At 40.2% G+C, this 23,625-nt stretch overlaps 1 protein-coding gene across 1 annotated transcript; it reads right to left on the bottom strand.

Annotated features, from left to right (window-relative positions):
* Positions 1 to 387: 387 nt before the first annotated feature.
* On the bottom strand, positions 388 to 21,806 carry arl10 (ADP-ribosylation factor-like 10). The gene is made up of 4 exons (XM_074671625.1): positions 21,473 to 21,806; positions 13,762 to 13,945; positions 7,480 to 7,655; positions 388 to 3,662 (listed from the first exon to the last, which is right to left on the bottom strand). Exons 1-4 carry the CDS (start codon positions 21,740 to 21,742, stop codon positions 3,489 to 3,491), a joined length of 804 nt encoding a protein of 267 aa, XP_074527726.1. The 5' UTR covers positions 21,743 to 21,806; the 3' UTR covers positions 388 to 3,488.
* Positions 21,807 to 23,625: the final 1,819 nt, after the last annotated feature.

The following is a 23,625-nucleotide window of genomic DNA, read 5'->3' as shown; positions in this document are numbered from 1 at the left end:
GACCAACCATGTTTATTTGCAAACCAGTGCTTTTCCAGTTTTCGACTTTATAGAATTTGGGGATAAAAACTAGAATTGAAAAAATTACAATTTAGGAATTTTAATTTGTTTAACTAGGTTGTCCCAATTTCTTCTACATTATCATTAAAAAAACTATATATATATATATATATATATATATATATATATATATATATATATATATATATATATATATACATATATATATATATATATATATATAGCTAAAACACAGCTGGCTCATATAAAACGTAAAACATCTCTTTAAACTATTGAAAAAAAATCCAGACTGACCCAATTGGATTACGAAACCTCAGCTGATATTTTTAATGTTTCAGAACATTAAGACATGCATGAATTATCATCTATCAGTTCTTTTACATAACACTGGGAAACAAAGAAGAAGCGTTCACATTTTTAAAGAACATGTCATGAAAATAATAATGCATAAACAAAGAGCATCAAAAAATTTAAGCTTTACATCTGTTAAGAAAAAAACTTTCTGCAGAAAAAAAACATGACTGCACACAAACAGCTTCAAAGATCAGGATCTAGCTGAAGGAGCTTTAATACATTCACTTAAGAGAGTTTCTAACTGCAGAGCTAACAGGGAGTTTAAAGGGACTTTAAAGGAGGATGATACAGCTGAGTACCCACTCTTCAGATATTTATCAAACTCCCTGAATACTTTCTTTGTTTGCTCTCGTTTAATGATGAGGAGACACATTAAAAGTCAAAGTGAGGTCATCTAGAGACATTTCTAGGAGACGGCAGTCAAATGAACTGAGCTCTAGCTGCAGCCTTAGGGGCATCAGAAAACCAGACACAACAACATTCAGTGTCTGACATAACTGAGAGGGAACATGTCCGTGTGCTAAGTTTTACCAACACAAAGTGACATTCATCATCTTATTGTCACAAAAGCTGATTTTACCCCAATTAAATGGACTCAGAAAGAATGTCAGTTCACATAACACATGATGCACCTTATCTGTAGTCTGAGGAGTACAGGTGCTAGTATCAAAAAAACCCAAAACAAAACAAAAAAACTGTTAGAGATCAAGGGCAGAATTCTGTCCTTGATCAGAGTTCTAAACTTCCTGCAGACCCAATCCTCCTCCTCCTCCTCTTCTGTAAACCTTAGGTCAACAAACATCTCTAAAGCAGTTTATTCTCCTCTTGAGGACAGACCTGTCAAAGCTTGACTTTTGACTAATCTTCAAACTGAAGACACGTTTGATACCAGATAATCAGTTTGCGTTACAGCTTTATACCACTGGAGGAGGACATAGAGAAGCCTCTGTGGGACTTAGTGTTTACTGAACACAGAGCGATAAGAAAAATACTTACTCAACGCGCCAATTTACAAAAAGCAGAATGATTCGTGCATAGAGACCAAACAAAAACGCCCAGTGACTTCCAAAATAAAACAAAGTGTGTCCACACCAGATGGTATTTATCTTGCAACAACAAAAAAACAACATAATGAGCGGAGCCAGACCAGAAGTCAACAGGTTTAGGTTTTACAGCCAACATGAATGATAAGAGGGTCATTGTTGGGGTGGGAAAACAGTGAACTCCTTGGTACCCGATTCCGGCGGTCTGAAGGTCCTCCTGATATGTGTCAGACTAAACATGTATCCAATGTGAGGATGAATGAGAGAACATACAGTTAACATGCGACAGACACAGATCTGGTAAATTACCAGCATAAGAGTTCAGTTGCGTTAGCATGGTAAGCTAGCAGTCTAAAAAACATGTATTTCTACATTTTGTTTGATGTGCAAAAGAGGATTGGGTCCAATGACTGGCAGAAAACAAACAAAACATTTCTGGCATATGTTTTTTTTAATGATGTTGGCAAAAGTTTGACATTGAGGTCACAATTCAGACTTTTTTCCCCAGAATTTGGAATTCTTGGAAATAAGTAAAAGTTCTGATTTTGATCTGAGAATTTTCAGAAACTTAAACTTGCGAAAAATAATTTTATGCGATAATTACCTTTGTAATTATCTCTGTCTGATGTGTTCACGGGCTGATACTGGGAAACTTAATGGCACAAAAACAAAAGACAAAAATGGATGTTTTCTTTAAAAAAAATCTGATTAAAAAGTTAGAAATGTAGAATTAAAAAAATGAGTAACAAAAACACCTCACCTTTCTTTTTAAACCAGGCTGTACAAGTGTTTAACTGTGCTGTAAAGACAAACATCTCAATATTGGTTTTGGCCGTCAGCTCTGAATGGACTCTTGAAGAACTGCAGAATTTTTTTTTTTTTTTTTTTTTTAAACCAGAGGCTGGCACTTCATTTACGCAGAGAGGTTTCTGTATTTTTCATTTTGAACTTTGACTGAAGTCAAAACATAAGCTGACTCACAGAAAGCACGAAACTTAACTTTCAACTTTTAAAAGAGTTATAGAACTCTAGTTTTAACCCAGAATTCAGTCTTGTTTTAAAATTATGGCTTTGATTTAAAAAATTTCAAAATAAAAAAAAGAAAGAAGTCCCATTCAAATGTTTAAATTCTAAGAAAAGAAACTGATTTTTGTAGTTATCTCAGAATTCTCAAAGAATAGTCAGACTTCTGAGAATATAGTCACTATTTAAACCTTAAGCTCTGATTTCTTGGCATTTCCTAAGTCTAATGCTGATTTCTAATAAAATACCTGTCTGACTTTTTAACTGACTCATGGTGAGAACAGTTGATGTTTGGTAATTGTTTTTAATGTTTATCCACATGGGATTAAACGCCAACCTGTCTAACAAAAATACTCTCTTCCTGTTGAGAAGAAAGTCACGAAGAAGCATGGATACGTCCTCACGAAGCTCGCTGTTTGAGTCGTGAGACTAAAAATAAAATTCTTTTTTTTTTTAAATGTCAGGAGGTCCCTTTAAATTCCCTCACAAAACCCCCAAATCTCAGAAAAGCCTGCGTGTAGGAGTCAGCGAGAATCTTCCAAACACATGGAGCATAAACTCAAGGAGGTGGATCAGGTTTTGGTCTCATGGGGCTTGGACTTGGCAGCCCTGAATGCTTCCTGTTCTGCTTCCCTGACTTTAGAAACACACAAACAGAACCTGGATGGATGTGAGGACTTGACGTGTGACAGTTTATACACAGACATGTATCGACATGCTGATGAAGTCTGATCCAGAGTCTGAGTCACAGCAGGAGGTAAAGTTTCATCCCTCTGTCCCACCTGCTGTCCTCCTCACTCTGCACCTCCTCTTCATCATGACTAAGACCATTCAAGGGCTGCTATTTTCAGACAAACGTGGCTACTAAGCTACGAGGAGGTACAGCACGACTCCGCTTTGAATCTCCCCTTTAATCATTTCTCTGCAGCTTTCTTCCTCTCCTCCTCCTCTGCCTCACACAAACCAGAGCTTCAATAAATAAGAGGAAGAGGAGGAGGAGGATTCTTGAAAGCCATCCCTTTATCCCTGTCCTCTGTGAGCGGGGCATCAGACGAGCTGGAGCAGGAGGTCCTGGAAGGTGTCCAGGCCCCGGAAGGAGTTTCTCAGGGCTCCATCTGAGCCCAGCTGTGCAGCCAAGAGGAACAGCTTTCTCTCCTCCGTCACGGAGCCCAAAGACAAGGCTTCATGCAGCTCCGACACGCTCACAGCGTTGGGCTTATCCTGAGGAGAGGTCAAAAGCAGCTTCAGTCAGTTTGATGTGGAGTAACTTTCACTTCTCCTCGAGGACCTTTCTGAAGTTTAAACAGGCTTGAGTTTGTTTGCACTTTATTTCAGACAGTTTAATGTCAGTCTTTGCACTTTTGTGCACGTTTCACAAACTTACATAATGCTTCAAAGAGTCCAAATGTGTGAACGTGAGGACTGGATTTAACACCAGCCTCCTACACTAACTATTCACTGCAGACGTGAATCTATAGAAGTCCGCCTCGTCTTCTCTACACCTCCTTTCTGCAGCTATCAGCTCCTTTGTGCTGTTTAAAAAGAGTATGAGTGGTGAGGAAGAATAAAAGTAGTGATGGTGGGTGAGAATCAGTATCAGAGTTAAATTCTCCTCCTCCTGCTGAAGACACTACTTCTTTTATTCGCCTGCATCCTGCTCAGAGTGTCAAGGGTTCACAAAAGGCTGAAGTCTCACAGCAAAGGTGGGAGACACTCAGATGATTTATGAAATTGAGTTTATTAAAAAGAAAAACTACTGAACTTCAAGGTTCACTCTCATAGGAGCAGGCCTTACATATCAATTTGGGAATAATCAAGAAACTCATCCATCACAGCAAGCAGCTTGTCTTCTTTTACTTTAATGGCGTAACTTGTTGTAGGGAGGAAAACATTCAACAAGGACAAAGTGATTTATTTATGTACAGACTTTCTGCTTGGATGCTCAAATTAGAGTGCTGGCCTTCCTTTCTGAAGTTACTCTTTCATTTAAAGCAGATTGAGTGCTTAAAGAGGGGTATTTTAATCTTTGCTTAGATATAGAACCCAAGCTTTTTTTTAATCTTAATTCTGTCCTTCTATGGTATCTTAACTTGATTTACAGCTCATAAAATCCTTATTTTTCTCTCTATTATTTTACTCCCGTCTGAAACACTTTGTTCAGCTCCTGTCTCTTTAAGGCTCCCCAATCCACATACCCCCTTCACTCTGATTGGCCAGCCCTCTGGAGGCCTGCCAGGGTATGATTAGGGTTAGGGGGAGTTGATGGGCAGACCTCTGTGTTTGAGGCCTGTCCATGTGATGACCTCACCATTTCAGCAAGTCTGGTGAAGATGTGGTGAAGAACTTGTTGGTTGTGTTTGAGCAGTTTATGAACTATGATGGAGGGCACACCATGATTTTTCAGAAATTGATGAATTATTAGTCTGCAATGAGCTTTATTTGGTGGTGCTTGGGGCCTCTCTGCCCTTCCAACTGCTGAGGTGGAATGTCAAAGTCTGAGACAAGAAAAGCAGCTCTCCTCTCTTTTATATGCATACATGGAAAAAAAGAGAAGAGACCCTGGGACAAAACCCTGGGGGACTGCAGTAGCGACTGCAGATGTCTTCAATCCGAAGGTTTTAACTGATAAAGCTGGGTTCAGCCAAAGAGATCAGATGAAAATAATGAAGCCCACTGGCTTAATTAAACATACAATATAAATGAAGTTACCTGCTACCAGTTGTGTTGGTATTAGTGCATAACCTTTTAAATATTCAAAGCTTCTTTAGAGATAAAACTCTGGGATTGTGTGTTTGAAAATGTCTTTTTTCTGTTCAGATATTCTGCAGATGCCACCTTGACTTCTGACATTTAGCTCACGAGAAATAACTCAATGCTAAGTGCACCGACATTTACCTCCGATTCCTTTCTCGCTCTGACTGCGAGGGGCTCGAGTTTCTGAGAGCTGCAACGCTCTGACAGTAGATGTGACAATTACTCCTGCTCCCCTCTGAGGGTCATGAATAATTCGCTAAGTGCCGCAGAGGGTGAAGAAAAATGAGGCGAAGAGGAAATGTAGAAATGTTTATTTTAGGAGCCTGATGGATCATTTCTCCTGGTTAATGAAGGGAGAGCAGTGTGAAGACGCCCACGCAACACATCTTCAGCTCTTTGTGGTGCACTTTAGCTCAAAAGATTGAACCCCATCTGATATCATTTAGATGTAAAAATAAGTGAAACTGATGGGTTTTAACAGGCTTTGATTGCCTTCAGAGTGATGGCTTTAAGCTGAGTTCTTAAAAATGTATGTGCTTATAGAAATTATGCTTAAACAGATCACTGCTTTGAATGTTTCACCCCATACTGTTTTATTTTTGACTCTTTTTGTTCCCTTCTGTTTCAGGCAGCAGCTAGATTCCAATCAAGCCCGCAGGGGGTAAAACAATTTACCTAATGCTCGATTACTCTCTGATGACAGACTGTTGTCTTTTTAATTAGCTGAGATTTAACTGAAAAGCCCACATGGTTAGACGATAACTGAAAAACATGTCAACATAACTTTAACAGTGATTGTCTAAGGCTGGTGTACAGAAATGAAAAAAAACAACAACAACTTAGGGTTAACTCAGATAATGCAGATATCGAAGATCAAGACCCTGTTGATTTCTGAATTTAGGTCTTTCTCCAAATCTTTTATGAGAGATTACCTACTAGAGACTCCATAATGGTTTGCGTTTGGATCTGGATACCAACTTTACTAACCACAGCCTGATGAAGACCATTTGAAGGTCTGTATGTGGGTCCCACTTTAAACTCTTTCCAACCAGGACCCAAAAAAGACCTTGAAGAGGTATATATTTGGCTTATACTCCCAAAATTCATTTTTTAAACAAAACTTGTATAATGCTTTTATCAGTCTGCATTTGGGCTTGACCCCCAACTCTTCTTAGACACCCCTGACAAAGACCTACTGAGGGTTTATAATTTGGGTCTTGAATATGCATTTCAGTCTAACCCATGACATGTGTTGATAAAGACTCTGTAAAGGTCTGCATTTGAGCCCTACCTCCAAAATTCCCCAACCTCAATTTGATGAAGACGATATTGTGGTCTTGCCCTGTGTTTGGCTCTTACATCTAAAGCCCCATTTCCATCAAGTGGCAAGCATTTTTTTTGACTAATCCCAATACAAATCCCCAATTAACCAAGACGAGCTGTCCCACTTCTTGGCACCCTTACGTAGGGGTGCCAGACTAAACCGATCCAGTCCAGAAAAGTAGAGCTACAAGACTAAAGACTATTGATTGGTCGAAAGAATTGTCACTTACCATGTGACAGCGGCTGTATTTCTCCTGGTGGCACGCAGCCTTCTCTGAAACAAAGCTTGATTGTTCTTTGTACCAAAGAGCCACATGCCAATCACAAAGACAAATTGCTGGATGTCTTCCATCATTGCTCTTTGTTTACTGTGTTGCGTTTTTCTTCTTCGTTGGATTAATTAGCAGGGTACACTGTGTCATGCTGCTATGGCATCACACTATTTTGTTACCGATGTGGCTGTCGGCATCCAGCTTACACGCCGCCTATTATTGGGGGACACAGTTGGCTGTGGAAACGCAAACAGAGCCAAGCTTAACCAAGCCAACCTGTACCAAACAGTACTGATCTGAAGCGGACTGCTTGATGGAAACGGGGCTTACGTGTTCCCAGCCTTGCCATTTTTTATACCTTAAAGATGCCTACATTTGGGTCCGACCCACTGTCTGTACCAACCACACCCTGCAGAAAATCTAATGGTCTGCATTTGGTTACTTTTACTAATCTTTTAACAAGAAACGCCTTGCTATAGTCTATAGAGTGTAGAGGTCTACATTTAGGTTTACTAAGGTGTAAAACTACCTTTTCTAAAAAAAAATGTGTGGGGAAAATTGGTTGCAGGACCTGAATGCAGTCCTGGCCCTTTTAATTATGTAAACAGATGCATGACTCAAATAAACCTTTGAATCATTTGCACCACTTCCAGATAAAAACTTATTACTGGATGAAACTTCTGGTTTACCTGTTTGTTCCCAAGAACAACCACGGGCAGCTGAGGCTCTACCATCAGCAGACGGTGCAGTTCAGCTCTGGCCAATGGGAGGCGCCGCCTGTCTGATGAGTCCACCACATACACCAGAATGTGAGTCCTGCTCAGGTATTCAGACCAGTACCGCCGCAGATCCTCTCCACCACCAACTGCAGCACAGAAAACATAAATATTCATCATATTTTTCATAAATTTGCAGAAGGCTTTGATAAAGTCACAAAAGCAGCTCCCCATTCTCACTCTTTGGAAAAAATAATACTTCCTAAGTCTTACATAAATTCATACCAACCAATATTTACGCATTTGATCTGCCCAGTCACAGCCTTTACTGTGGCACAGCAGTTTCCTCTGTGGAGTCTTCAGAGATTCACAAGAAGTCAAAGGTTTGCCAGAAACATCAGTTTTGCACACATGAGAGCCAAAGCAGCACTGCACTGAGATAAACAGGATCTGATGTGAGGTTTTTATGATTCCTAAAAGGAAAACATCGACAAGCTAAAGAAGATGAGCTTAGACCTCCATAATTCTGAGAGACAGCTGTTTACTGTCAGTCTGCTACGAGCAGTTTGTGTCCCTGCCTTTGACAAACTGTCCACAGATCAATTGTGAATGCCCACCATGCTGAAAAAAGTCATAAATCTACTTTGGCTGAGGGATGAAATGGGCTCAGACGGCTCTTAGCTATTATTTATATCCACGTTTGCCTTCTGGGGAAATTGGTCTGATTCATTTATTCCATCTTGTTGCCTCCAGAAACGATATGTCAGCGAGGCTCGGAGCAAATTATAACCATACAGCCATTTTCCCAGCTCTATTTTTAATGCTTCAGAAATTCTTTGATTTCTGTCTTTCCCGGAAAAAATCCTTCATTTAGCATTGATTGTTTTTTCTTCCTGTTGAGGGGTATTAATCCTGCTTGTTGTGGGGAAAGTTTAAGCATTGAGTTGCATTTTTGTTTAATCTATTACTGAGAGTGTATCTCATTCAATACTTTAGGTAAAACAGGTTTGAGTCAGGATAATTTGTGGATGTTTGCAACATCTGTGTGGTCATTTTTTTTAACTTGGCAGAGTCAGATCTAAGAGCTGGTGGGTGCTGGATGGCAGTGTAACTTGTTTACAAAGATTATCATCTGGATTATTATCTGTCATTTGATGGAGTGACTATCCCGTGTTGCTTCAAAGTCCCATCCATCCCAGCAAAATACAGCCATCTTTACTTCAGTAGGGGTATTATATTGTGATATTCATGCAGAAAGAGTTGCAATATGGGTCCCAAAAACAAACCTACAAAGGGTCTCCATCATGGTGTGCTGGGAAGGTTTGGGGCTAGGACCCAAAAGCAGATGTTCAATGAGTCTTTTTAGGTCTTGGCTTGAGGTGATTGAGGATTGGACCCAACTGTAGACATTTACAGAGCCTATCAGAGCCTGGCTTGGGAGAATTGGATGGTAGACCCCAAAACAGACCTCTCAAAAGTTTTCTAATGTAAGACTGACTGGGAATATATGAGGGGTAGGATCCAAGTTAACAGTCACAGGAAGTACATCAAGGTGTATGTCTAAGAAGTAGGACCAAAATGCAGAACTGTAAGGTGTCTACTGGGAGAGTTTGCTGTAAATTCAAAAGCAGACAACCTAAGGCTCTTTACCCGTGTGTGGCTGGGAGTAGAGTCAGAGGCAGGACCAAAATTTAGGGCTATCTCAACACAGACCTCTGGAAAATATTTGAAGAGGGAGTCAAATGCAGACCCCTGCTGGGTCTTTATGATGGCTTTATTGGAAAGAATTGGAGAGAGGGCCCAAAAGCAGAACACCATGGGAGTAACTGGAAAAGTTGGTAGTGGGCATTAAATGCAGACCTCTGTTGTGTCTTTACAAGGCTGCTTAGAAAAGAGGATTAGGGTTTAGGTATCTGTGGGGTTTACATTTGAGCATGGATTGGAAGAGTTGGATATAGAGCCCAAAAACTGACCTCCACAAGGCCTTTACTGGGTTTTTTCTGGGAATAGATTGGAGGTAGGATCCAAATGCAGACCTTCAAGTGGTCTTTATCAGGATGTGGATGCCAAAAGTTGGGGGTAGGACCCAATAAAGCCAATAAAGGGTTCATATGAAGGCTTCACTGCAGTAAAATTGGGGTTGGGACTCAAAAATAGACCTCATGTAAGTCTTTGTTAGGCTAGAAAGAGAATGGGGGTTAGACTCAAAAACAGACTTCTGAGGGGTCTTTATTAGGGTGTAGCTGGGAAGCAATTGGTGGCAAAAAACCATATACGGAGCTTGTCAGGGTCTACATCAGGGTATAGCTGAGAAGAGTTTGATGTAGGACCCAAAAATCTTTAAAGGGTATTTTTTTAGTGTGGTGTTTGGGAGGGAACTGGGCTAAGGTAAATAACCTGGTCAGTAGCAGGGAAGATTGGATATCAGACTAAAGCTTTAACTTCCTACAACCCACTGTGCAGAAGAGCTGACCTGCAGCCTCGCTAACCTTCCACACTCGACTCAGACCAATCACAGCTCACACACTCAGGCAGCTTTGACTTCAGGTCATCACCGCTGTCGATGCAGCAGGGAGACGCTGGGCAGGAATTCATTAGCCCTGGACCTAATGTAGGATGTTGCTAGGTAACAGAGCAGGGATGTAGCTCCAGCTGATGTGAAGTGGCAGAAATAAATACCGTTTACCTGATGGTGGTCCTGACACTCAGCAGAGAGAGCAGCTGCTGGTTTACAGTCAGACCGGTCTCAGTGGGAGGTTTGTCCTGATGCCCCACAGGCTGCCTTATTAAACACACACACACACTCTCTCTCACACAGGCTTACAGTCACAGAGGTGTGAATGATATGTTTATTGAATAAAGTTGTGTCCTGAGGGCAAAGTAGCGCTGCTGTGCTTTCAAAGGACATGGGGGGAGCAGAGTCCCATAGAGGAGCTTTAACACATTTAAACATAAAACCAAGTCATCTGATTGGACAAGGTAGCCCTTCAGCTGCATTTAATGGGCTAAAATCACATAACAGAAAAAAAAAATTCTCAACAGCACAAGGAATTGGACAAATCTTATCTCTGCCTGTTGACCATGTGGCAAAATTATTACCTTTTCAAAATGGCCACTTTTGTTGGGAAAATGTTACAGGCCCGAGTACAGAACCCTGAGGAACACCAGAATGGATGGGAAATGGGTAAGCTTTGAAGCAAAGGCTTCATTACGGGTAGGCCCAACGGTCCCACGCCAACCCACCCACTAACTGTAAAAAACAATTAGCCAAATGTTATATGGGCAAAACCAGAGAATGACTTTGAATGACTTTGGGGAAGACTAAGATTTTTTGTTTTTTTGCTAAACTGTGGTTAATGTCACTGCTCATACCAAGATGAAGGAACACACTGTTCTGATCGCAGAGGAAGAAAATATCAGGAACTTCCCCCAGATGTTGTTTTTCACTTCCTTTTAGCACAGATTCAAATCTCTGCAGCTCAAAGCTAGGGTGGATCTCTCTCCCTGATCTGATCTGCATCTTTTCATCCCGAGTTAAAAGGCTTTTAGCTGGATTTCCCTCATGCACTCCTCAAAGAGAGCTGGCCCATCCCTGAGCTGTGTACCGCTCCTGAGCTGTCAACATGCCTCTGCATCAACGTCAGCAGGACAAAGACTCAGACATCCACGGCACTGAAACGTCCAAGCCTTCTGACTGAGTGGGTGGTGACATGTGCTGCTCTTACTTTCAGAGATGAGAGAGAGAGATTGAAGGCGCACACTGATCTCTGTGTTCAGATCATGAATAAATCAGCCGCAGAGCATGACACATTCCTCCAAATACACCCGCAGAAACTCAATCAGAAGCCAGGCGTCCAGCAGTCAGACTGGTCTGAATGTAAAGCAAAGTCATACCGGTTATTTTTAGTGCAGAGAGGCTTTCAGAGGAATGCTAATTAGCAGGGCTTGTTTATTTGTCAGTAAACAAACTTTCTCCCCGTTTTAGACCTGCATGATTTAAACTGCTTCATTTGCATTTGAGAGAAAGTTAATCATGTCTGCAGCAGCACAGTGGAGTTTGAAGGCTCTCTGTCACTGCTGCTGCTGCTGCTGCTGCTGCTGCTGCTGCTGCTGCTGCTGTACGTCAGGGAGCTCAGAGTCACAGACCGTATGACACGCGGAGCCAGTCTCAGGCTGTTGAAAAGCTGGCTCCATGTGGCTTTTCATCAGTCTAAGGGAAAGAGATGCAGCTGATTCAAGCCCATCTAACAATCCGTTTGAAAAACGTCACTGGCTAAAACACTGCTATAATCTTTGCACCAGAAGTAAGGGGAGATTGATTCTTGGTAATAAATCTTTAATCATTGGAAATTCTGTTTATTTACCTTTTGAATGGAGCCACACCTGAAAGGAACATGCAGAGAGAGTGCACCCATGAAAAAGTTGCCAAATCTTCTCTGTTAGTACTGGGGGTTTTAACAATTAAAAATAGCCATAAAATTGAAAAAGATGCAGGAAATAAAATCAGGTAAAAATATATTGAGGGGCCAGAATTTTGTGAGTGACTGCGGGTACTCTGCACAAAATATTCAGTTTCTGCAAGTCTGGTGCTGATAATGAGGGATACATATTTATACAATTCTCATCACACTCTCTCTTCTGTGTGCACTGGGGGCACAGGAGGCTGGTGTCATTAGGAGGCCAGAACTTTGACATACATATGTCTTTATGCAACAAACTTCATTTAATGTTACTTACATTTACTCAAAACTACCGAAGGCAGCGTCAAAACCGCCTGTTTCAGTGTGTTTGCACTGCTTCAACATGATGTCTGGATCAGAGTTTGAGAAAACACTGTCAATCATCTTCCTTCTCATCAGCTGACACTCGTGTGAGCTTAAGCTAAAGTACTTGTGCTGAATGATAAGCCCTACGGTATTAAGTGCTGGTGTTTTCTAATGGGTGTTTTTTGTTTGTTTGAAGGTGTTCAGTTTAATTCTGAGGGTCTGAACAGGAGATATGGCTCTACTGTTTGTTTTCAGACTGAGTAGCTAAGAGCTCTCAGCTGCTTCATAAACAAGTGTTGGGAAGAGTGCGTTTGATTTGTTCTCCCAGCCTGCCCTGTTTTGTGGCATAGCTATCCTGATGAAAAATCAGTGTCATTTTTCATCACGTAGGGCATGAATTTCAAAGGCAAACTGTGCTATTTATTGTGCTATGATATTAGATTATATTATCAATCCTAATATTACTCCATATTCTAAAAATAATGATGCCAGTTCTTTCAGTCTGACATGAGAACCAGTTCTTTGAGGAAGTAATGAAAAGACAAGCATCAGAAAAAAAAAGCTGCTGTTATTTTAAATGAAATTCATTTTTTGTGAGATTAGCTGTGGGCAATCTGTTCTGAATCTTCAGAGCAGAAATTCATTGGCACTACTGTCGTGCAGACCTTGACTGAAAATCTGCAGCGGACAGCCAACAGTTCCTAACTGCAACAGGGTGTGGGAACAGTCTTTTTTCGGATGTTGCCTTCTTTAGATCCCTGTTTCATGGTCTGTCTCTGACATCCCCAGTTATACTGAACCTGGCCTCAATTCAGAGGTGGTGCTGGCACTCACCCTAAATAATGCTGTAACAAAGATGGAGATCACCAGCCTGAAGGTAACCGTTCCAGACTGGTAAAATGCTGTATGCCAGTTTTTGCAGCAGACCCCTATAGACCGCTGCAGCAGGACCCACGCTTTGAGAACTATGAACAAAGCATACAGGTGCAGCTATCAGACTGATGTCAGCAGGTAACTGCATCACAAAAGCCGACAGAGCTCTGTTTAGGGGAGTGGACAAGAGTTTTATACATGGGATTAAAATGCAATCAACCGTGATTCACCATCAAAACTAAAAAGAACTGTTTCAAAGACTGACAAATTAAAAAGCTAAAAATTTAGAAATAGTCGTAACATTTGTATGTTGGCATTGTCGAGGATGTTGTGCTAATGTAAGCATCCAAACTACATTGCTGCAGTTCCTGCCGTTCCAATAAAAGATGCCAATATGACTGGCTTTTCATCCCTGTCCCTCAATCTGCAGCTCATTCCCCAGCTCAGCAGTTATTTGACTCCACTGTAAGTTTAATGAAACAGAAATCCATCTGTACTGAACAGAGAAATAAAACATCTCTCTGTGTCCCCACTTCACACTGCCTCATAAAACATAAACCTGCTCCAGAGGTCTCAGCTTGCAGTGTTTGATTTTGAGGAGTTAAAGGACTCTTACTCTCCAGGAAGTCCAGCTGACAGGCCGGGGCGTTCAGGCTCATAAAGTTGAAGCCGCGGGTGGGTCTGCAGCGGCCTCTTTTAGCTGCTGACTCCCCCGGGGTCAATCCCAGCAGCATGCTGCTCTTCCCGGCCCCGTCCAGGCCGAGGACCAGAACCTGGCGCTTCCCACGCTCCTCCTCTTCCTGCAGCAGAGAGAACAGACGTCTATGAGTCCTCAGAGATGTAAGGAAATATAGACTAGAAAGCATGTAGGAATGGCTGACTGTTGTACTATTTAATAACAAAGTATGCTCCACCTCACATTCAACCTGTGTTACAGAAGATTTTGCTCTTTTACGCAGAGTAGACTTTGACCAAATCAGTAAGTACGGCTGGTAGAGAAGGTGGTTTCACAAACAGCCACAGTGGGATAACATGACTCTTTAAATCAAGACAATATCACACTGTTCTGGACGTAGAAGGAGCAAAGGGGATGGGGATCTTTCATATTTGAAACAATGTGGTACCAATGCCCAGTACATGGCGATCGCTATCGGTACTAAATAGTACCAATTTTCCATACTTTTGTGTCTTTTTGTGGCAACAAATATTTATTTGTTTAATAATAAAATCTCAAAGTTTTTCAATTAAAAATGTTCTTTTGTTCTTTAATATATAACCTTGCAATGCTGTGTTCATGTTCAGTATGGACAATCATCTACTCTTCCCTTTGCTTACAGAATGTGTTAGGTACCTAAACATGGTATCTTTTGGTTTTACTTGAATCAGTACTCATTACCACAGACAGAATTCGGTCAGTGCCTATAAAATGACCTGATTGGGTACCCATCTTGATCTGAACATGTTTAAATTTGTACAGTGAACATATGAGCATTTCATTTCACATAATATGAAGAATATGAGGCCCAGTCAACCTCGGCAGACCTAAGTCATCTTTTGTCCAGGGGTTTCAAGTCAGGCTACAGATTCAGCCTGCCAGCACGCAGGACAAAAAAGCTGAGAAAATCATTTCCTCCTGCTGTCATCACCTTTGTAAATAATCAAGTGCATCTGTCTGTCCTTCTCAACTCTTGTTTGCGGTCAGCATTGTTTAGCTCCGTTTCCACCAAGCAGTCCAGTTTGGGTCAGTACAGCTTGGTAGGGCCCAAATGGTAAAGCCTGATCCTGTTTCCACAGCCAACCGCGCCCTTCTCGGAAGGTGGTGTGTATGCAGGATGCCTACGGCCGTGCCAGCTACTTAATAGCATAGCATCATGATGTAGTGTACCAGGCTAATAAACCCAACGAAGAGGTCTGCACCTCTGCAGTAAACCATATAACACTATTTGGTGATGCCATTTTACAAACCAAAAGAAAGTTATCCTCACAAAGTCGACTGGGGATGTAATCATAGCAGGGTCATGTGTGGTTCTTTGCTACATGTGTCGCACAGGAAGTTACCAATCGCTCGACTGCCGTGTTTCTAGCTCAACCTTCTGGGGTTGAATCAGTATGTTTGGTACCCCATCAAAAGGGTAGCAAAAAGTGGGACGGTACAGGTTTGGGAATCTGTCCCGGTTTTGGTCAAAGGAAATTAGAAACTGCGTACTGTATCAAGACGAACTGAACTAAACCTTTAGGTGGAAATGGGGCTTTTGTGTTTTGATGTAGACCGCCAGACAAGTTGCCCTCTTGCAGGGATAATAAAGACAACCTTGAACCTTGGAACAAGTAGTTCCTCTGACTCATCTCTTTTTGATTTTCTCAGAGCTTTGGTATGCTCCTCAGCGAGCTATCAAATACCCAAAATGAGCTTTAGAGGAAAGGCAGGGAGAACTCACTCTGAGTCCATTGAGCGCCTTCCTCCTTCATTTATGATAATTTACGGATTTCATGATAATGAAAATCATCATTATCTGAAGCCAAACTTTCTTTTTCCTGATAAGAAGGCAGCGTTCTGGATTTCTGCTGCATTAAACTGGATGTTTCAGACATTTTGATGGAGCTTCAAGGAGTCACAGCTCCATCCGGATATTAAACTTGTATTAAAGACATGACCGAGCAGCAGCTTGCTCACTGATAACAGACCTTTATTCCTCCATATGTAGGTCAAATTAAAGCAAGGACACAGAGTTAGAGAGTTATCTGTATCGTATAGACACTCTGCAAAGGTCAGATCCTCTCCCTATGTTACACCTCAGACATCAGGATCTCTCTGAGATCCTGCACGTCTGTCTGAAGTCCCACCAGGTCCCTCTTTGTTCATGCCCTCAGGTTCATTAGCAATTCATATCAGCACCTGCAGAGCTCAGCTGCAACACCTTGGACTTTCTGATTAAATATATAACACACTCGATGCTTTAACCTTTCTTGAGTCAAATTTTCTCTGAATGTGACTCACAGACATTGAAGTTTGCTCCAGGAGGGGTAACCTTCACAGAACCATGAATGCTTCACAGATCTGCAGCCATCTCTTTCTAAGATTTCATATCGTTTGAGTCTAAACTTCAAACCCTGACAGCTCTGGGCCACTCTGGGCCGCTCAGGCTGAAGGGCTTTGGGTGTTTTCTTCCTGACGTTTGCTACAAGTCAGCGTGCACTTTCTGCAAAACAGACTGTTTGCAAACACTGTGTCTCTGAGATCATAGAGGAAAGGTCAGAATAGAGTCTTTTTCTGTTTTCTAGGGTCCCACTTACAAGATCTCAGTGCAAAAACAGACATCTTTTTGTATAAAAGTGGTTCATCTATAAGATAAAACTCCCTCGGAATATAACTGCTGAAAGAAGGCGATACAACTCCATCATGTTAGGGATTATATTTGTAAACTTGCGAGATCAAGACCTGAATATTCACCAAAGTTAAGGTCACTTTTTTCGGCAATCAAAGCTTTTGATGACAGAAAATAACTCCAGAAAATCCCAGAGGAAACAAAGATGTAAATTCTGCAAAATAAATTGGATATTTTCAGAGATTTAAGAGCTGATTTGTCATGGAAATAAGCTTCAAAATTCCTTATATTTAAAGGGACTGTGAAGATTTTCTAATTGATCTGAAAAAGTCCTCCTGACATGCCTGATTGTAATCCACACTTTAAAATGAGACTATCAGCACCAACAGTTGATTCATAAATGCTATTTCTTTGCTTCCAGATCAGGTCAGACGGGACCAGGACCTTATGAAGATTAGTAGTGAGAAGATAGATCTGTGTTTTTACTCTGCTGAAAATGATTTCTGTGATTAATTTTAAAGTGATTGTGTACACAGGGGCCTAACTGTCAGAAAAAAGGACAGAAAAAATAAGCTAAAGGAGAGAGTGAAATAGCACAAACTAAAGGCTTAAACATGAGCAAAAGGCTAAACCATGGGCTTAAGGCTACAACACAAGCGGACCTGTTTGTCACAATGTCCATTCCAACCCACATGCTGCAGTTATTCTGCAGTAGCTGATTCAAACTTGAGAGTCTATCAATAAAATGAAGAACGAGGCTACGTTACCTCTCCTTGGTGAGGTTGGACTTTGTAGGACATAACCAGGATTCACTAAAATTACAAGTCACACACGCAAAGGGCAAATCTTCTGGTAAGTGCGACTTAAGGCATTCAAAACCATATTCAGCAGTGTTTTGTACACATGAAACTCATGTCAGCCAATCAGAATGACTGGTGCCATTCAGCTGCTGACATTTGAGAACAAAACCATGAAACCAGAGTTTTCCAAAATCTTCACTTTGGCAGGAGTTTTCAGAAAACATCTTTTTAGTGATGTAAAGCTGAGGTTTCGTGTGAATGACAGGCATAAACATTTAAAAGTATTTGCTGTTTTCCAGAGACCTGGCCACGTGTGGACATGGCCTAAGACTCGGCTTCAGTTAGTCTAGCTCTTGAAACATGTTTTAATGCCTAATTTCTTCTTCCTGCAGTCCTGCTTTGGACCCTAGGCTGCAAGCCCTCAGCTACAACTTTGGACTTTGGACTCAGTTGACTCACTTCAATATCACTGGATTCTGTCACTCGCGTGACAACCTCTTACCCCTCTCTGGACTCACTCACTTTGGACTCTGTCACCCTGGACTTATCAATCAAGATTACTTAGTACAATAAACTCCTTTTTGCATCCTCATATGGCCTCTAGTCCATGTGCTCTGCTTGTGGGTTCAACACTAGTTTTCTGCCCAACAATCTGATCTCCATTCATTTCCGAAACAAAAACGAACCTTGTGTGTGTGACTCGGGGCCAAGATATGTTGCTGTAATGCAAACTAAAAAGATAGTCCTAACAGTCCCTTTTAATGTTTTGGTTCTCAGTTAAGAAGAAACTAAATCTGAGTAACAATTTGGATTAAAAATGTAAAAAAAAAAAAAAAAATCAATGATGACATTTATGTGTTTAATTGAACTCAATAATAAACTCAGAAATGTTTTGTTTTCATAGGTGATTTTCTGTGAAATGAAATGAAGTCAGTCAATGTCTAGAAGAGATAAACTTAGATTTTTCTGGATCCATGCAAACAAAGTCTAATCTTATGAGGGTTCCAGTGAAAATGTATGAGTCTGAGAGCCTCATAATGACAGTAAATAAAACAGACAGAAAAACTGACGGCAGAGATTAAATAAACATATTCCAAAATACTGGGATTTTAACTTCAGAGAAATGCATCTGATAATGTAGGGGACTAAGAGAAAAAATCACAAGAAACAGTGTGCTTAATCTCTGAAATGTAAACATTAATTTTCCAGAATAAAAAAACCCTGAAATTCTCCAAGATTGAATACAAACAAACTTGGTTAAAAAACATAGATTACAGGTGATACTCTGTGGAATAAATCTAGACAGCCTATGGAAAAAAAACAGTCACATGTCCCTCAGATTTGAGCTCTACAATAATAAAACACCAACTGTGTCCTAGATTCCAGCTGTGGATGTTTTGAGGAAGAAAGTCAGAAAGTGTGAAGGATCAGAGTGAAAATCACATGAAAATAAAAACTCAAATGTAATCTGATTTAATCCACTGTTTTTTTAAGATTGAATATAATTAGGAGGAAAAATTAAGCTCCAACAGACATAGAATCATTCAAATATTTGGAGACTGGAGATATTTTCAGAGAAAGGTGAAAAGGGCTTACATAATACAAAAAAGAGTTTTCCTAAATGGTTAAATCTCTAAATTACACAAAAATATGAGTTGCTGTTGGAATACAGGTGGTAGAATTGCAGATTATTATTATTATTATTATTATTACTATTATTTTTCATATTTTGATCCTCATTTTGTTAATTCTACATCTTAGTGAGTTTTGGTAAAAAAACAAAAAAAAAACAAAGAGTGGGACGGTATGCATCTCAGAGGATGGAAAAATAAAATTTCTGACCTTTTGTGTTTTGTGCATAATTCTGGCTGTTCATCCAAAGAAAATGTTTGTAAGCCTCTTTTTAAACAAAGTTGAGCTTTGTTTTTGTAAACATGTCAGTTTTCTGAGAAAGAAGAACTTTGAATCTGTCACGTTGGATGTTTTTAAAGCATTAACTCTGCTCCTCTCTGCCAGCTTGCTCATAAAAAACATATTCTGTATTGATTTGGATTGTTTTCTGGCTCTACAGGGACAAACAATGCTCCCCGCTCAGCTGCAGGTCTGAGGGGGGTTTAACTTCTAGCCGAAGGACACTCCGGCTCAGCGGGCGTCTGAAACTCTCTGACTTTATCCCAGTGAGCGGTGTAGTTGGCTTACCTGCAGCTCTGAATCTCAAACACAGATCCTCTGACATGGTCACTAACCATCGCTCATGTTCATCCTGTCAGGACTCTCTTGATCCAACTCTGGGATCTCTGTGTCTGTTTCCTTTCTATGATTCTGCTTCACCTGCAAGCTCCCTGTGGTCATGAGCACTTCTGAAGTCAGCTGAACGCAGTTTGCTGCAGGAATGAAAACATGAGAGCCCCCCCTGCAGCCACAGACACCCACAGCTTTGTCACATCCTGACATTATTACACGATGCTCAGCAGACACACTGACACACACAACACCAGATAAGCTTATTACAGGCTGCCGCTGCTGCAGACTGAATCCAGGAATAAGATTAGAGACATGATGCAAAAAGATGTTAGCAAGAGACTCCGGCTGCAGCTGGAGACTCCGTTCATTAAAAGGCTGAGGGTCGGCTGTTGCAGATTCCAGCGTCTACTGATCAAAAACTAGTCCTGACATAGCTTTGGACATTTTTTACCAATCTGCATCATGATATTTTTTTTTTATTTCAACAAAGTCAAGAGACATTAATCAGAATAAAATCAATTTGTGTTTCAGCTTCATGATGCTGAAGGAGGACAGAGACAAGCCTCTGTGGGACTTACTGACTACAGTCAGACTCAGACTCACCACAAAATAAAGAGTGAGCTCAGATTTGAAGGCTTGTTTTGTGCAGACACATCAAATATTGGTCACTGTTTCATCTGTCTCTTCTCAAGTTGCTTATCGGATGGTTAAAAAAACAAACAAAAATGGCAAAATTGATGTATTTTCATGAAAGTGTTCAACACAAACTCTGGCTACTCTGAAAATATAGATGCTGTCTTCTGCATCATCTTCCTCTCTATTTCAGCAAACTTTGCTTTACATCTGTTTTCTTTTTGAGGTATTTTGCTGTTTAAGTAAGCCAATGTGAAGTTTCTGCTTCTAACATAATGTTTAAAGTGAAACTGAGACTTTCCTGAGGTATTGTGATTCAAACTGATGTATTTAAGGGGTCCAAGTATATGGTTGCCTAAAAACAATTTGCTGATTATTGCTAATTACTGGATGAACAAGAACTTTAGACTATTGAACCGACAGTCTAATAGGAGTGAAAGTAAATGTTGGGCGTAAATGTGTTGAACATATCTCATATCATTGGTTAACTTTGGGGAGAAATGTTAAGATATCGAGAATTACAGTGCCCTGTGCCTAGCATTTCAGACTTAGTTAATGGTGCTGATGAAGCAGCTATTGTGACCACACCTTCAGCATGTGCTGATAAAAACATGATCTATTTATTGACCAAGTAATATCTTAACCAGGCTACAAACATGTTTATTTTAGCTTCTTGAATTGGTGTGTATGTGGTTTCTGGTGTTCCTGCAGCCAGGCTCTGGTGGATGATTGGGGAACTGCAGGTTTTCTGCCACAAGTCCTGATTAATGTAGCAACAAAACAACTCACTTCTGATTATCTGAACATTTATCTCAACTATGTGTGAGTTTTTTTGTTTCTTCTACTTCCTGTTTTAATCTTTTACTCTCTTGAAACCGTTTTTTAGAATGGGTGTCACAAAACCAGTTATAAGCACAGGGTTTCTGCTCTTCATCATCCAAAAACCTTGTCTCCTCTATCTTAAGGAATACTAATATCTCAAGCATCAACTTAACACCTACACCTTCATCACCATCACCATTTGATTCATGCATTATAATGTTGTCATCATCATCTTCAAGATCCTCATCTTTCTCACCACAGTCATCCTCACTTCTCTCATCCCAAAGTCATGTAATAACATGACAACCATGACTATCACAGCCATCATCACAATCAATGATGATGATGATCTGTCAATGATCCTCATCCTTATCCTTATCCTTATCCTCATCCTCATGCCTCCCTGTGTCAGTCTTCCAGGTGAACCTCCTCCTTTCTAAGTTCAACAGTTTACTGAATCAATGAAACAGTGAATTAAAGATGGAGTCTTGATGTCTCTCACCTCTTTTATCGTGCAGTACTCCGCCTGTGGAGACCATACCCTCCTCTTGTAGAAGAAGTTCAGGGCGATGAAGAGCGCGGAGCCCAGAGCAGCCACGGCGGCGGTCAGGGCGATGGAAATGTGCCGGAGCAGAACCATAGAACTGGCGGCTGGACCCGGCGGCGGAACCCGGCGTACGCTCGCTGCTTCCCGGACACGGAGTGTGCTTAGAGTCGCTGCAGCCGCTTCCTCCTTCCTCTGAGCCGGTTTGCGCTCTGACATGTGACCCATCTCTCGCTCTCTCTCTGCTTGTTTTTGTTGTTAGACGCCCATGAGGAAAAACGGTGCGTTCGAGGGTGGCTCGTAAACTTGGCTTTAGCTCTGGAAACTCGACTACTTGCACTTCTAAATATTAATATTTCATAATACTTCAGTCGTCCCTCATATATATCCATAGAACTCATCCTTAAGCCAAATCTGCACAAAAATAGGTTCAAAAAAATCTAAGAACTGCGATAGAAGTATGTCCCGTGTCACATTTGTGGAAGGAGCTAAAGTCAGGAAATTATACTATTGCCATAAGCGAAACAGAAGCAGCAGCAGCGACAACAAGAACAACAAAACAAAGGTTTTCATGAAAGGTGAAGTACATTTTCTCTAGTGTTATTAGTTAATTTAGCATTAAGACAGAAACATTATCAACCATGCAAACAAAACAACAGACAAGAGAAGAGCTGAAATAATGGATCCTGAAAAAGCAAAGTTGAGTAATTATAAAAAAAAATTACAGTTTTGTTGATTTAAAAACAAAAAACAATAACAAAAGCCACATCAACAAATACAAGATTTTAATAATTACGGTTTCTTATTTTTATATTTGTAACTCTTTGTTTGTAGGGTATCTAAGCAGATAACAATAATATTTAGAAGATGCTCAAAAAAAGAGGGTTCTGCTTTGGTTTGTCTGCTGCTTATGTCTATAACATTATACATATGCAATACATGGAGACACAGGAATGCTGTACTCTCAAATAATGAGGCATTTTTTTTCATCTGAATTATTGTTTAACATTCAAATATTATGCTCAAATTATTACTTTTTTTGCTGTTATCTCTGTAAAGTCACTCCTTTGCAGAATCCCACATTTAAGGTCTTGTTTATCATCACATGTTATCTGTAAATGATTAAAAAAACTGACTTTGAAATTTTAAAGATAACTGATATCTTCTGAGAGAAAAAAATCACTTTGTACCCAAATGATGTTCAGTATTGTTGCTCTCTTAGTTTCCATGGAAACACATCTGTTTAATGTTGCAGTGCTTAGATTTTCCATCACCATGATACTCAGAACGTGGTGCTAAAGATGATGTTTTGTGCTCTCATAATGACAGGTGTACTGAGAGACCTCAGACTGAGGCAAAGTGCTCCATCTAGAGTTCAGTTTGAGTTTTGTTTCTTTCTCGTTTCTGTATTTAATCCCATGCAATTTGCAATTTCGTTGTTTGAAATTTTGTTGTACTTGTTGCAATGGTTATATTTATATTTATAAAAGTTATATTCTATGCACTTTAAAATGACGTTCATTAACTCTGTTACGGGCTCAAGCATTATCAGAGACTGTTTAGGTGTCATAAACAATGTGAGGGAACTTTGCTGTCCTGTAATTTAGAGGGTTTTTTTGTGAATCATTCTTGGATGTCTAACCCCCCTGTTTTGTCTTCTTGGACAACCAATGTGAATTCTTGAATGAGGAAATATATTTGAGTTAAAAGTTTGATCTGAGCTGAGAAAATGTCTCATAAAAACTACGCAGTGTACACATTAGTCAGAAATATACAGGTGGTCCTCATCACTGCTTTAAAAAGCGAAATTTAACAATTTTACAACCCTGACAAATAATAATAATAATAATAATAATAATAATAATAATAATAATAATAATAATAATAATAATAATAATAATCTAACCAAAGACAACAGCAGAAGTTTAGGTAGAGAAAACAAAGTTTTTGAATAGGAAAAGGCCAGGCAAAGAAAACTCATCAAACAAAAACTGTCCCCACAGTCCTGAAAACTGTTTTTGGTGTATTATTTCATATTATGCCTGCATTTTTTTAGGACCACTTTCAAAACCAATTATTATTGGTGTGCAAGTGAATTAAGCTTTAAGTCA

The sequence above is a fragment of the Halichoeres trimaculatus genome, unplaced genomic scaffold (genome assembly GCF_033239565.1).
Source record: "Halichoeres trimaculatus isolate MK-OKI-2021-1 unplaced genomic scaffold, fHalTri1.1 fHalTri1_scaffold_6, whole genome shotgun sequence".
NCBI lineage: Eukaryota > Metazoa > Chordata > Actinopteri > Labriformes > Labridae > Halichoeres > Halichoeres trimaculatus.
This window is presented reverse-complemented; position numbering and strand designations above follow the sequence as displayed.